The following is a 15,235-nucleotide window of genomic DNA, read 5'->3' as shown; positions in this document are numbered from 1 at the left end:
TATCTTAAAATGGAGTGGCAGCAAGCCCCAGAATAATTTTTTCCTGCTTCCCCCTATGTGTCAGGATACTCTCTACCATATTTTATAGGTGTGTGACTATTTATGCCATTGTAGTGCCTATATATATGCATTTACATAATTCCGCCAGGAACATGTCCCAAAAAGAGGGTCTTTGGCCCCCTGTAGCTTTCCAGCAGCTCGTTGACCGGGTTGTCCACCCAGGTTGTGATCCTTGAAGGTCCTAGATATCATTTCTGGTGTCAAACCTTTTACAACGCTCCGTGTCTGTTTTTTCGCTTTGCCCCCTGGGTACAATATGAAAATGCCACAATAATGGGATGAAAAATGTCCTCCTACCTCTCTCAATTCGGAAAACGAAGACAAACTGTTGGCAATTTGACCACGAAAATACGAGGAAGATGAATTTACGCATGCGCACTCTGAAGCATTTTAATCTTCTTCTTACTGCCACCTTCTGTATGTAAGAAGTATTGCAACATAATAGAATAGAATAGAATAGAATAGAATAGAATAGAATAGAATAGAATAGAATAGAATAGAATAGAACTACTTTATTCATCCCAGCTGCGAAATTGCTTTGCAGTTGCAGCGTACAGACAGTAAAAATAAAAAATAAAATAAGAATAAGAATAAGAATAAAATAAAAATAAAAATATATGTACAGCAAAGTGCAACAATGCAGTTGTGCGAATTGAGATACCATTAATGTTAATTTGTGCAGGACAATGGTTAACTATTGTTATATAAAGTGATGGCATGTGGCAGGAAAGATTTCCTGTATCTGTCCTTTTGACAGCGGAGCTGAAGCAGTCTTTGTGTGAAGGTGCTCCGCTGTCTGTCCACTGTGTGGTGGAGAGGGTGCTGTATGTTGTCCATGATAGCTAACAGCTTCTTCCGTGTCCTCCTCTCCACCACGGTTTCCAGGGACTCTAGTTTTTTTCCCAGTACAGAGCCGGCTTTCCTAATGATTTTGTCCATTCTATTAGAGTCGCTGGCTCTGATGCTGCTTCCCCAACACACAGCAGCAAAGAAAATGGCACCGGCAACAACACTGCGGTATAGAAGGTCTCCAACATCTTGCTGCACACATTGAAGGATCTCAGCTTCCTTAGGAAATAAAGTCTGCTCATCCCCTTCTTGCACACAGCGTCTGTGTTGGATGCCCAGTCCAGTCTGTTGCTGATCACCACTCCCAGGTATTTATAGTCCTCCACCTCCTCCACCACCTCCCCCTTGATCATCAGTGGCTGTGAAGGCGTCTTCTTCTTCCTCCTGAAGTCGATCACCATCTCTCTGGTCTTGCTGACGTTCAGCCTCAGGTGATTCTGTTCGGACCACTCCACAACGTTGTCCACCAGTCACTTAAATTAAATGGTTTGTGATTAACCAATTCATAATTATTATGTACACATAACGAAAGACACAATTACATGGACTTTGTTAGAAAAAAAACATTTTAACTTAACAAAGACATGTATTTTAAGTAAACCAAAAACATAATAATAATGTATAGTGCACAACCCACCTCATTCACTGTTTTGAGTGCAGGTTGTGATTGTTGAGAAAGCTGCAACATGCCAAAAATCAATGCGAGAGTTCTAAACAAGGCCTTCTTCCAACCCCTGTCAGTCAGAGAGCTTGTTTTTATTATTTTTTTGTTGTGTGTCTTATGCTGCCTCACAGTTTTTCATTATGTATATTATTGTACAAATATTCCAAAGTAAGGGCCGTGACTCACACTTCTGTAGTAAGACAGTTGGAGACATTTTCTATGAACAATCTTTACTCAGTATAGCCCAGATTAAATAATATAAAAATTAACCTAAAACTATGAAATTTGATTATTTTAATTTTAGATACAATTTTGGACTTGTTGAAATTTGCATCTTAATTCAATAAGATAAACAAATTTATGAAGCAGTTATATTATTCCATTCCAGACTCTCTTAAAGCATGACCAGCGAATGGGGATGCATTTTTTGGGTGCACTTCTCGGCATAACACCGGCCGCCACTGGTAGGGAGCTGTGCATATGACACCTGAAAGTATTTTATCTGCACTCTTCACTTTTAAATTAATTAATTAATGATTATTTTTAATGTTTTTTTTATTTTTATTTTAATTTATTTATTTATTTTTCTTTTTTCTTTTTTTTTTTCTTTTTTTTTTATGATTTTATTGCCTTCTTGTGATTTTATATAGCTGTGAAGCACTTTGAATTGCCTTGTGTACGAATTGTGCTCTATAAATAAAATTGCCTTGCCTTGCCTAGGGAGGCTGATGGGGCTGCACCCCTAGTTCCTACGTCTATGTGAACCCCTCCACATTTCTGCAAGACTTTACTCCTCATGTATAAGTTTAGAGACGCACCGTCAATGTTACCGCTTGGATGGCAGCTCTTTTGGTTAATTTATTCAGCCCAACGCAGCAAAAATGTGTAACTCACTCCAGGGATTTAGAGCCAGGCTGCAGTTTGTAAGTGTTTCCACTAGGGGGGCGTCCACATCCAGCCAATAAACCGAGAGACAACACCCGAGCAGAGCCAGCCACCGGTTTGTGTGTCTGCGAGCCGAACAGACGGGTTGCAGGAAAAGGGCGGCTCCTGTGATTTGGTGAAAGATGAGCAGCACCAGCGTAAGTCGTTTCCATTGTGATGTTGTCAGGATTTGTTGCTGCATGCCATGTAAAGATCCCCAGTCCTCTTAATATCCGCTGAAGCCTCATTCCTGCATCCTTTAATGCGACAAGTCGGAGTCTTTGCTTGTGATGGAGATGCTGTATGCTGTGAGGAGGTGTTGCTAAGATACCAGACGGAAGGGATGCGGGTGGGGTAGCATCATCCGTGCGGGTCTTGTGGGCTAATGTGTGTCCTCTGTGCGAATAGAAACGCGAGAGGGAGCAGAAGAGGAAGCTGCAACATTTTCTGAACGACCTGGCCTTAGTTGGATCACTTCAGGTTAGAAAACACGCAGTTTGTTCAGAGAAGGTGTCAAACAGCTCCTCCATCCGACTGATGCGCACGTGTTGTTTATTCTAACAGGGTTTCAAATACTTCCAGCCGTGGCTCAGAGGGAAAGAGGAGCTGCTGCTGACAGTCGTCAATGAGGATTTGGTCAGTTTTTGTAGACGCATTATTCAGATTTTTTTTGGACTGATGACGGAATAAGAATTAATCCGTCTCTTCTCCCGTTGTAGGGGTGGCGTTCCCCGGGCTTTGCGGTGTCCAGAGCCTCCTCTTACTCCACCAGCAGCAGCTGCAGCAGCAGTGATGTGTCTCCCAGCAGCAGCTCTCCCAGTCTGGCCAGCAGGAGCAGCTCCCCCCTGCCCGGGGAGCCTCCAGGCCCACCAGACTCCCAGTCTCACGCACACACCAAGACGGAGCCCCAGACCGCCAGGTGACTGACACACAGTTGCATGGATATTAATCTGTACTTATTTAGCACTTTTTTTCCAAGCAAAAATGCTACCCAGAGTGCTTTGCTATGCTCTTTAATCTTCATTTCCTCACATTTAAGGTGAAAACGAACCTAAAATAACACCATAAACATACAGAGCTCAACTATGAAGCATATATCTAAATGTTAAATCAAATATCGTGTTGAATGATTTAGAAAATATACAATATTTAGATTAGTTTGAGCTCTATACATGTTGTGTACAGTGTTATTTTAGGTTAATATTCATCTTAAATATGCTGAATATGAGGGATTTTGAGGTGAATGTTTAAAACATGTAAGCAGCACTACTTTTTTTTTTTTTAATGTTTGGGGCTCCATACCACTCCGACAAGAGCCATTAACTGTAAATAATGGTTAAAAAATTATAAAAAAAAATGATCTTAGTTAGAGTTAAAGAGAAGCTTTTTTAAAAAGTTGTCACATTTGATTGTAAATGTATCCAAACTTCCAGATACTGAAGCCTCGGACTGTTTTCAGGTGTTTTTCTGCATTATTTCACACAAACACACACACGGTTTCTATCTAAATGTGCTGTCATGTTTAATGAGAAGTGTTTCATGAAACTAAGCAGTTTGTGGTACTAAATGGTGTTTGGATCATAACAGACCATGTATTTAAGCTTGAAGCCCCACCCCCCCCATAGTAACCATAGTAACAACTGTATTCACAGGGAGCCCAGTGGTGAGGAGCATCTTCTCCCAGCATCTCCCAGTGAAAGAGAAATAGCCGTACCAGTGAGTACTGGGTACATTCTTAGAAATACTTCAACACGTACAGATCTCTCTTTTCTTTAGATTAACGTGCACTCTGTGCCCCCCCCCCCCCCCCCCCCCTCACCCCAACCTCACACAGGAGGTTAACTGCACTCTATTTTTACTGGCCGGCTACGTCAAATATGGACGCCCCTACGCCTGGATACGCTCCAATCACGAGCGCCTGGTCAACATCGGCGGCACCGATTCGATGGTCAAGGACACGCCCATGAAGCTGAAGTCCATCTCAGACTGGCAGACACGAGGTGAAACACACGTCTCCACTTTTTCAGAGACTATAAACGTGAAAATAAACGTGTCTTTGTGGGGTTTTCATGCAGGTATTCGTGTGTGGGATGTTGTGAGCGAGCTGGTGTGCCTGTGCACCGTCCCCTCTCCCTCCAACCCCTTCGCCCTGGACACGCGTTACATCAAAAGTCTTCCCCTGCCGGACCGCTTCCTCGTCACAGGCGCTCTTCTCAACTTCCTGGAGATGTACGTGGTGTACGGGAACCGGGACGAGCTGCACTACGACAAAGGTGCCTCCTTCAGCTGATGCTGTTTAGCTGCTTATTTTTATAACCAATTACACAACATTTAAGTGGATGTTTCTGTTTCTTCTCTCGTCTCAGTGGTAGAAGATGTGAAGCCTCTGAGGCGCCTTCATGTACAATCCCTGCTGGAGTTACAGCGACTCCGAGAGAGCCAGCAGCTCCACACGCAGGACTCTTCAAGATGACGGACCTGAAGCACTTTTCCTTGTGTTCGTTTCGCGATTTAACAGCAGCAAAACTCGTATTACAGCGTTAAGTCAACCTTAATTACCAAAAACGTGGGGTACATGTGGTGCTAACCTGTGTGTTTTGAGGCTGCAGCAGCCAGGTGGAGCTCCATCTGTGGTCCTCACGTGTGCGTGAAGCATTTTGAAAATATGGAAAACACTGAAAAAGTTAGTCTGGGAAATAAGTCACATGACAGATCAAGTCCTGGCCTACCACCTCCACCTCTCTCTGAATCCTGTTTTCATCGGGCCAAATATAACCTTTTAAAAGCCGAGAGTTCGAGCCTAAAACTCATTAATCAAAGTCGACTCTGCAGGAGTTTATGTTGCTTATATTAGATATTTGTGTGGCTTAAAAAGGTTAAAAAAATCTGTATAAAAACCACGTACACAAACAAATGTTGTATAAAAAGTTTTAATATTTCATAAAATACATATTTAGTTAAATATGCGCAATGATAAAAACAGGACACTGATGAAATACATCTTAAAGCAGGCAGATTAACCCCCTTTTCTGAGATGAGGGCTGCGCCATTTGTGAGATACACGAATACAAAAATCTGGCAATAAAACAAACTGAGTGGCACATCAGTCAAAAACACCTTTCCTGTTTAAAACACTCACAAAAGGAAGTTTTAGCTTAGTTTTGGTCAGAAAACACTAAATGAGAAGTTAATGGCGGCCTGGTGGCGAACCGCGAACCCTCGAGTCTCTCATTTGTAAACCCGACACAGAAATCATCGTCATGAGGGCGCGAAACGGCACAAATAACAATCACCTTAAAAAAAAAAAAAAAAAAGGCACCTTTTATGGCTTTTTAAAGAGTTAAAAGCTCGCTGCAGCGTTTAACCACGAGGCTGCTCGACATGCGAAGCCACGGCCCGAACATGATGACGAATTTAGGAGTTTTAAGAAGATTCCTGATCTCAGATTCCCCTCATTCGGTGTGCAGGTGCGTGCGATCCTCTGCACGGGGGAACACCGCGTTCGGACACGGGTCACGTCCACTGGAGTTTTTCCACATAAATGCAAATAATGCAACACTGGACAACGCTTTTTTTCCCTTTTCCCTCCTTCCTGTTTGCACCTGGAAACGAGTGTCCTTGGGATAAGCTGATGAGAGCCGATGATTTCTCGAGTGGAATTAGAGGAATGCTTAGAAAGTGCTCAGAAAATACTCTAAAAACTGCATTTATAAATATCTCAAACAGGGAATTTTATCCTTCGATGAGCCTGCATTTTCCCCGTCTCTTAAACGTGTCTCACGTCAAACCAGGTTGTTAAAAATCACACCCGGTAACGAAATGTCAGTTAAATAAAAACCTTTAAAAAAATTAAATAAAAATCCAGACTCGACGTCTTTTTCCAGTTTTTCTGGCGGACCGTTTGGCCGCCTGCCGTCACTGTCGGTTCAGCTTCAGTTTGAGGCCGAACACTTGAACGAGCCAACCAAAGAGACCCGATCCGGTCCTCAAACAGCCAGACACAACTCCTCACTCTCAGCTGAGCGAGAGGAGGCCGTTAACGCCGCCTCGGGCCGCGTCTGACGACCTCCTTGCAAAAGGTAAACGGACTACTTTGCTGCGTCAGAAACATTCAAAAGTCCAAACACTCGCCACATGTCCAAATATGGACTCGGCAGTTTGATCCCTTTAGTCCTCAAGTCTTTAGTCCAGTCGTCCCTCCCTCCCGTCTTGCAGTGCTCTCATCCTTAAGGTTGTCGTCAGGTTAACGTTCAGTTCCAGCTGTCGGAGGCGGAGCCTCTTCGGCTGATGGCTCTGAGGGGGCTTCGAGATGCAGAGCCCCGTCTCTTCCAGCGTACTGAGGAGAAAAGACACGGACGTCGATGTGAATATTCATGCTTGTTTGTTAAAAACTGATCCTGAAAACATGCCTGAGACAGACAAAAAGACGGCATTTTTACCTTTTCCCAAACTGGCCGGCAGCGTGGAGCTCTTCGTTTTGGCGGGAGAGATTGACGAGTCGTCTACAAGTTTGCCCTTGACCTCTCCGGGCGTCAGCGTGGCCGAGCCGTCCTGCTGCCAGTCGCTCAGCGCCCGCTGGAAGGAGCGCGCCAGGCACGCCGTCATGTCCCGCGCCCGCTCCGCCCGGCTGCACCAGAACACCCGACACTGCAGCTGCTGCCCGTGGTGTTTGCAGATGTACAGGAAGACGTTGGGTCGGTTGGCGTCCGCGGCGCAGTACGCAATGTCCTGCAGGTACGTCTTGGTGAGCTGCCGCCCCGTGCTCAGCTCCTTGACCTCCACGTATCTCGGGCGCACCACCAGGGCGTGATCTTTGTTGAGCTTTTTACCGTTAGCGATACCTTCTAGCAGGCGCGTGATGGCGTCCTGGGCCTGCTCCCGATCCAGAGAGAAGATTTTCTCCGTGCCCAAGTAGTGGACTTTAAACAGAGGGTCGCCGTGGGAGAGCGTCTCCGTCCGGTCGCGGCGGAAACGGCGGCGAAAGGCAGCCGGAGAGTTTTTTAGGGTCTGCATGAGGTGGAAACTGCTGAGGGACATGGTGCGTTTCAGGCCCGGTTTGGAGGAAACGTTAGCAGAGTCGTGCTGGTCCTCTTCAGAGACTCTCCCGATCTTCCACCTCTCGTCTGTAAATGGAGCGTAGCTGCATCCACCGCTTTTATCTGAAACGAGGCACAGGCAAAGACGTCAGCGATATAACGTCCAGCAGAGGATTAGACACTGCTGATCACCTTCAGTGGGATACAGTTTGTACAGTGCCGTGCCTTAAAACTCCTTGAGGAATATAAAAATAAAAAAATGTAAGCACAACTTGTACTCGGGGACGGAAAAAAAACAGAAGGTCACCAGACAGGATCAGTTGCAAAAGTGACGCATTGAGAGTGAAATATTCATTTGCCTCAGACAGGAGTCATTAAATATTTACAGACAAGCTGGTTTGAGTTACAAACATGCAAACTCACTGATGGGACTGGAAATGTGCCAACAAAAACAGAAAGTTGCTTCAGATTCAACTGGAGAGCTTGTAGACTCCCGTCAACTCCAATATTATGCAACCAAATCTGGCCTCACATTGTCTCCCATCCTTCAAACCCCCAGAGCTGCCTGTCCCCCCATTGTCTCACTCCTTATATTTTTTCCCCTCTCCCATTTCTTAGCCATTCTTTCAACATCCTAGCTCCCTCCTCAGAAGTGAGTCGAGGAGAGAACCACCGACTGTTCTTAGGTGGTGGCCATTGTTAGCGAAACCCCTGCAGGAAACAGCTTTGCACCCCCCTCCCCTCAATATTTCTCCCTCAAACAATGGCATGCTTTTGAGGGTGTGTCATGTCACAAAGAGAGAGAGATGCAAGTTGACCCAAAACATGCACATGTACTGTTCCAGGAGTGGGTCTCAAACATGGAAAAGTACTTTCACCACCAGTTTTGCATCAAAACAAAGCAAACTTGGCACAGGATTCCACCGTTACTGTGCACAGCTATAAAAACCAGTAATAAAGCAAATTTAATTCAAATGTACAAACAGAAACGCAATGCAATTTGAATAAACCTGTTGTCTGACGTGTGCAAAGAGCTTTGACGTACAAAAGGTTCATCCTGCAGCTGCTCTGAGGATATTTCTGTTTTTATTTGTCTTTTATGGAACAGCTACACATACAACACATTTAACACAATAAGGCAAATGTAAAAATGCACAAGACATAAAGCCACTATGGATATTTTTTTGCCCATCATAAGGAATTAGGAATTTGACCTGTTGCACCTGCATTTTTTTTTTTTTGAAAAAAAAAAGTTTTAAGTCCATTTGCCTTTTTTTTGCCGAGCCGAATTATTTTTCGAAGGCCAATACAACTGTGAAAGAACTCAAAAGTCCATAATATAACGTGAAATCTTAGAAATAGCTAAATAACTTTAAAAATTACACATTTTACCGCGGGGTTCGGAGACCCAAAAAGCCGCGTTCCAAACAACACTCGGCGGTCAGAGACCGTTTAAATCTTCCAGTAAACTAGAGGTTGAAACCAGTGAAACAACTGTTCTGTTAATGTTTTTTTTTAAACAAATTCAAATTACTCTCAGTACTTTTTTTCCTCCACCACGACACTATTCTTACCTGGCCACAGTTTCATGCAAACGATGTCCTTCTGAGTCCCGTGGTATTTTAAAAGAAACCCGGGGACAGGTGTGGACATCTGCCAAACCTGGTCGTTCCTGCTTCGCTCTCAATAAAGATAGGCTAAAATATATGAACTCTTTCTCCTATATATGTGCACCGAGCTCCTCGGACGCAAGCAAGACGACAGCGTGACGGACGAGAGCTAATGAGCACACCGACTGAATCACTCTCCTGCTTCCTCGCAGCTATAAAGTTAGTGAATCACAGAGCTCGTGGGACGACCGTTTTAAACAGCGCAGGCGCGGGCTCGACAACACGTGGACGAGCACCCAGGAGGAGGCTGGATGAGAGCAGCAGAGGAGAATTGATTATTTACCAGAGAAGAGGGATTTACACAGTAGATGGGAAGGTGGACAATTATTGACCTGTGGTTATTTCGCTTTACCGGCAATCGTGGAGACATATTTGCATGTTATTGTTTCTCAGAGCTGTTTAAAAAACAGATTGTTTTTGTCACACCAGAGTTCAAATGTCTAACAGCCAGTCAATCTGCAATATCCAACATGCATAATATTGACATTTTATCCATAAAAACAGCATTTTATGTCATGATAAACATATTTGTGTGTACATATTTGAAAAAGGCTTCACATTTCTTTATTTAAACACAAGTACAACACCTTCCGTTCAACCTTCTGCCATCTGGTAGACCGGAGCATCTGGGCTCGGACTGGCAGATTAAAGAACAGTTTCTTCCCCCAGGCCATCAGGCTACTCAACCAGTAATTCATTGGCACTCAGCCACTTTAGTTATGTACTTATTTCCACCTGTGTATATATATATATATATATAGTCGCACATTTCACTTTAATTTTTATGCACAGTTAAATTTGTTTTGTCTTTTTGTGCACAATTTTTCTACTTTATCTTCTTCCTTGGTTTTCATTCACCCTTCTCAATTTATTTAATGCTGTTGGCGACGCCTCGTCACCAAGAATTTCAATGTACAGTATGACCCAGTGTCTCTCTGTACAAATGACAATAAATCTTGAAATTTGAATCTTGAACCATACTGAGGGAACATCTGAAACCCACTACCTCTCATTAGCATCGGATTGCGTCACAGCCTGTCTCTAATGGCGATCGTTGGCCTTGCTGGCTCGGATCTGCTTCAAGTGTTTATCCTGGGGGCATTTTGAACAGTGGCAGAGGAAAACTTAAATTGGTTCCATGTGTGTGTGTGCGCTGATGGGGTGTGCCTGTTGTGGGGAAACAGTAGGGCCCCTGTTTCTTCTGGGTTTGGCCCAACCACAGTTAAGTTCTGGACGTCACACTTGCCTCAGTGCTTAACATGGCACAGTGGAACTATTCTTGGGGCACCGATGACATAATGGACCATCTCAGACAAGACCCGCCCTCTACAACAGACTCAGCATCCAAGCTGTTTTACGGGCCAGGCTGCAGCTGCTGTCACTGAGCGTGTTGCTGCATTTCTTGTGGAGGTACAGTCTATTTGCTCCCCCCATCACAAGACCCGTTTACCGAGTAGAAACATAGCATGATGGCTTCATTTGCAATGTCAAAGCACCGCATTGGAAAAAAACAAAGTTTTACCAAGTATATTTGTCTCATTTCTAGTCCAAATATCTCATTACACTTAATATAAGACACAACTGCCTAACAAGTACTATTTCAGCCAGATATAGGGACTGCTTTGAAGAAAATACATCTGGAATATCTTGTTAAATGAAAAAGTCTTGAAAACAAATTGTTTTGAGTCACATATCATATGAAACAAGCTTTTTTTGACATTTGAAGAGGTTTTTAAGCTAATTTCAAGATAATTTTTAACTCAAAAGTCCCAAATATCACATCTTATTTCAAGAAATCTTGACAAGCCGATTTTCACTATTTCCATTGGCAGATTTTTTTGCTTATTTCAAGCAAAAACGTCTTGTATTTTTTTGTTTTTTAACTTATTTTTGGAGGGGCATTTTTTCCAGTGCGTTCACACATTCATGTGTATAAGAGGCCTTCTGTAATGCTGTAACTTTGAAACCCAACAGTATTTTGTCATTTAGCATTATTCTGCTCCAGATATGGGACGATCGGTCAACATTTGGATGACATTTAGCACAGATATGGTTCCCAGATCCAACATGTCCTCTTAGCACCTTGGATTTTTGTATGTTTGCTCTTAACGAAGAGTCTTAAGTGCAATTGATTGCAATAGAATATTGTTGATATGTTAACACTCCTAAAAGAAACATGTTAAATGTAATCTATCATTCAAATTCCATCAACCTTAAGGTGGAGTGTTGAGCACTAATTGGCTAATGTTAGCAAACTAAGATGGCGACCAAGCTGTATAACAATTCAAAACACATATAATCTCAGGTAATTTTACAGAGAAAGTGAATAAAAAACTCACTCGAATACAGTACATTTCAATCCAAACACACACAACACTAAATGTGGGCCTTGACAGGGACCAAAGTGGGGTATCCTACTTCTGCCCACTCTGCACCAGGTCCCAAAGGAGGATGTTTGCTGCTTTTAATCCAATTCAGTGAAATTCATTCTAATCCATTTAAACCCAATTCATTATATTTCAATTCAGACAGGTTTTGTGCAACCACTCCAGTGTAACATCAGGGTTTCTTTGATCTTTGTTTCCTGATGCCTTTCAGAGCATTTTTTCAAACGAGAGCTTGCTAGCATCATCTTTGTTAGCATGTTAGCAAACATTAGCATTAGCCGAAAGTTGTACAATGACGTTACAAAGCAGCTAGTCTAGTTATTGTTGCTGTACCTGAAGAAACTGCATATAAGTCAGCCATCAATATGAAATCTTAATCAACAATTGTTTAAAGATAATGTTTCAGTAAATTTTTTTACGTTAAGGTTTCACACAGTCAGCCTCGTTGTTGGGAACATGACAGTAGCTTTCTCTCGAAGACTCGGGGGGGTACCTTTGTAGGTTGGGGCCCTCCAAAGCTGAGGAGAAATGACTAATTTCTTACATTCAGAAACACAAGTGGGCGTAGTCCTCCTTCAATTACATCAATCGCACAACAGTTGAAAAACAGACTGGGCTGTTAAATAACTGCTGGGCATTAGCTGCTGACCTGGCAGCTATCTACACTGGCAATTTACACTATTCTCTCATTTTATGGAACACATTAAACACTGTCAACCACTTCATTCTGACAACCAATACAGTAAAAACTAATGCGCAAAGGGACTAACAGTGCACCAACATTGATCGATTGGAAGAGTCCTGCACTGAGAATTCATGATGTAGCATCCAGGAAACGTAGCTGTTAATTATCCTTCTTTTACTCTGAGAAGCACCACGTGTTCCCACTGTTCCTTTTTTCCATTTTATATGTTTATTGTACTGTAAATGTTTTAAAATAGCCACACAGACACAACTCAAACAATACTTATCACTTCATTTTATTACAAAAGGAATGCTTCAACAAGTTCCCACAGCAGCTTATTTCATTGTTTTTAATAAACTGTAGATCTGGGGAACATGTTTTTTTTTTTCAGGTTTTCATTGTGCTATATATGGAGGTGGGAAACTTTGGCATGTTCTCATTTTGTGCTTTTTAAATCTGGGGAGCAGGGCTCCCTGGGAGTACAGGAATAACATTATTATCAGCGGGTCTGGCTACAACAGACACACCCAGTTGTTCAGATACTAACTGGCAGCTTTAATTCAAATGTCCTGAGCACTATGTGTTACTGAAACTAACAAATTAGCAGCCCTCTCAGGAGGTAATTACAAGTCATTGTGGAAAAAACAAAGCCAATCTCTGACTTCAGCGCGCAGGCTGACGGATAACTGGCATTCTGAGAAGTACCTTGCAATGTTTTTAGTAGGAAAACAGCTCATTTCACAAAGTCACACACAGCTCTGCAAGACAGGCAAGTAGGAGAGAAAGGAAAACCAAAAGCTCTAAAGTCAGGGGCTTTGAAATAGGGCAGCTTCCCAGAGTCATATAGAGTCAACTGATAGAAGAGCCGCCCTCATATTTGACCTCTGTTCTGGTTGTTATATAGTATCTTAAGAACAAGGATGTACCACTTCTATTGTAAGAAACAAGGCAAACACAAAATTTAGGAAGTAAAACTACACTGCCTCCATTAATTGTGTGAGTGTTTTATGGCCAGTTCTCTTTTTCTGTGTGAGCTCTAAATCAAATGTTGGCATTTACTGATGAGTATCTGCCGTGTTTAGGCTTGTAAGCAATGAGGGCTACATTCCACTTTGCTATCTCTGAGTATTATTTAAGCAAAGGACACTTTCAAGTCTGTTCCCAGAGCTATTATTGCACCTCGCACTGTAAAAACAATGCTGTGAACTTTTACCTTCATATGAAGCTGCAGAACACCACACTGGTCGAAGTGTAATGATTTGGCACATCATTGTCTTTTGGTCAAAATTCCTCTAGAACCGCTGAATGAACTGCAACGAAATTCACTTTAATTGTTCGGAAGTGTGAATTAGAATTACATCGGTGATCTGTTCAATTTTTTAGATAAAAAGTCCGTCAAACAACCACAAAGGAATAAAAAATATGAGCAACAACATGTAAAATAAACACAAAAGAGACACAAAGAGAAGGAAAATTCCTTTCAAGACACAAATTTACCAAAAAAAAGGTCTGATGTTGCTGCAAATAGATTGAATTTGACAAAATACACAAACGCAAAATAACTTCAGACAAAAAAATGATCACAAAATGATGCAAAGTGACCATAAACAGACCCATTATGACTTAAACAACACATAAAACAACCCCACAGACACTAAAAATGACCACGACAGATGCAAAATTACTTTACAACACATAAAGTTACCAGAAAGAGCAATAAAAGTGACCCCAAAGCATCACTCAATGACACAAAGAGACAGAAAATGACCAAAGAGATGTAGATTTGTCACAAAACTACTGAAAAGATACACAAATCAGCCACAAAAAGACAAAAAAAGTGTGTTATTTCAGGGTGTTTTTATAGGAGGGAGGCATTTAACCAACCAGTGCCCAGAATATGGTTGTTTCCTAATTGGTCAATTAGTAAATGTTGAAATAAACGATAATAAAAGGTTATGGTGACAGTAGTAACATACATTATAAATGCTAAATATTAGCCACATGAGTATTTAGTGTCATTAATCTTTACAGTCCCACAGTCATTTATCTAATGTATGATTAAAAATTATTTTTCTAAAAGGTTTTATACCAGCATCTCTGTTAAATTCTGGTGAGAAACTCTTGTAGTTTGTGACTCAATGCAACTGCCTCCCACTTCGACCTGGATTCATTCTTTATGGTTTCCAGAGGAGTCACATTGGAGCCATAAACACAAAGATGATGCTTGAGTGTATCCGCAGCATCTTTTTTCCCCACCAAACTTATGTTTGAGGCATTTTGCCTTTCTATTTACATGACTGACACGCACACCATTGCATTTGTGGGAAGTTGGATGAGACGTGGAGATATGAAAACAGGAATGGTAACTACTGTCGTTCTGCATTGTCATATTTAGTACAACAGAGAACATGGTGGGAGGAGTTTTTTTGACTATCTATGGTATGAAGAGAGTCCTGTGTGACGAGTTTGTCACCCAGATCAGGTCTAATCCAGAGTCAGGTCCTGTGATAGCAGCAGAGGTTGCATAACTTTGTCATTCTTGAGCTGCTTTGTGTTTTTAGCTTTGTCAGGATGACTGCGATCGTACGAAACAGGGAAGACGTTGGTTCACATTGGGAAACATTAAGATGGAGGGAGTGAAAATATGAGTTTTGTCCCAATTAAATGACAATAGCTGCTCCTTCATTCATCCACTCTCTGGTGACACCTCTCTGAACGAGCGCAACAGGTCTCTGGTTTCTAAGAAGGAAAGAGTCTTGGTGGGGTTTCACTGTATCTGCTGGGATCACGGTCAGGTTTTCCTGTTATTTAAGCCAATTCAAAGGAATCAGGTCTCAGGAAATGACTCAGGGGGGAGAAAGTACTTCATCATTCAATAACCTGGCAAGTTAAAATCACATAACAAATTGTGACTACACAATCTGAGGAGTATAACATGCTTAACTGGAATCGGTTCATTT

The 15,235-nt window shown here is 42.2% G+C and overlaps 2 protein-coding genes across 3 annotated transcripts; one reads left to right on the top strand and one right to left on the bottom strand.

Moving 5' to 3' along the window:
- The first annotated feature begins 2,540 nt into the window (after window positions 1–2,540).
- Window positions 2,541–10,122, top strand: LOC142369008 (uncharacterized). Of its 2 annotated transcripts, XM_075451227.1 has the most exons (8): window positions 2,541–2,655; window positions 2,906–2,977; window positions 3,062–3,133; window positions 3,217–3,416; window positions 4,150–4,213; window positions 4,332–4,497; window positions 4,573–4,770; window positions 4,864–10,121. In XM_075451227.1, the coding sequence occupies exons 1-8, from the start codon at window positions 2,641–2,643 to the stop codon at window positions 4,968–4,970; spliced, it is 894 nt and encodes a 297-aa protein (XP_075307342.1). In that variant the 5' UTR covers window positions 2,541–2,640; the 3' UTR covers window positions 4,971–10,121. The 2 variants fall into 2 exon arrangements, with proteins under 2 accessions (XP_075307342.1, XP_075307341.1); XM_075451226.1 differs by having other exon boundaries at window positions 4,332–4,770; window positions 4,864–10,122.
- LOC142369009 (protein FAM43B) lies at window positions 5,412–9,362 on the bottom strand. The gene is made up of 3 exons (XM_075451228.1): window positions 9,108–9,362; window positions 6,937–7,656; window positions 5,412–6,833 (listed from the first exon to the last, which is right to left on the bottom strand). The coding sequence occupies exons 1-3, from the start codon at window positions 9,184–9,186 to the stop codon at window positions 6,748–6,750; spliced, it is 885 nt and encodes a 294-aa protein (XP_075307343.1). The 5' UTR covers window positions 9,187–9,362; the 3' UTR covers window positions 5,412–6,747.
- Window positions 10,123–15,235: the final 5,113 nt, after the last annotated feature.

The sequence above is a fragment of the Odontesthes bonariensis genome, chromosome 19 (genome assembly GCF_027942865.1).
Source record: "Odontesthes bonariensis isolate fOdoBon6 chromosome 19, fOdoBon6.hap1, whole genome shotgun sequence".
Lineage (NCBI taxonomy): Eukaryota > Metazoa > Chordata > Actinopteri > Atheriniformes > Atherinopsidae > Odontesthes > Odontesthes bonariensis.
The sequence above is the reverse complement of the archived record's forward strand: the minus strand, read 5'-3'. Positions and strand labels throughout refer to the sequence as shown.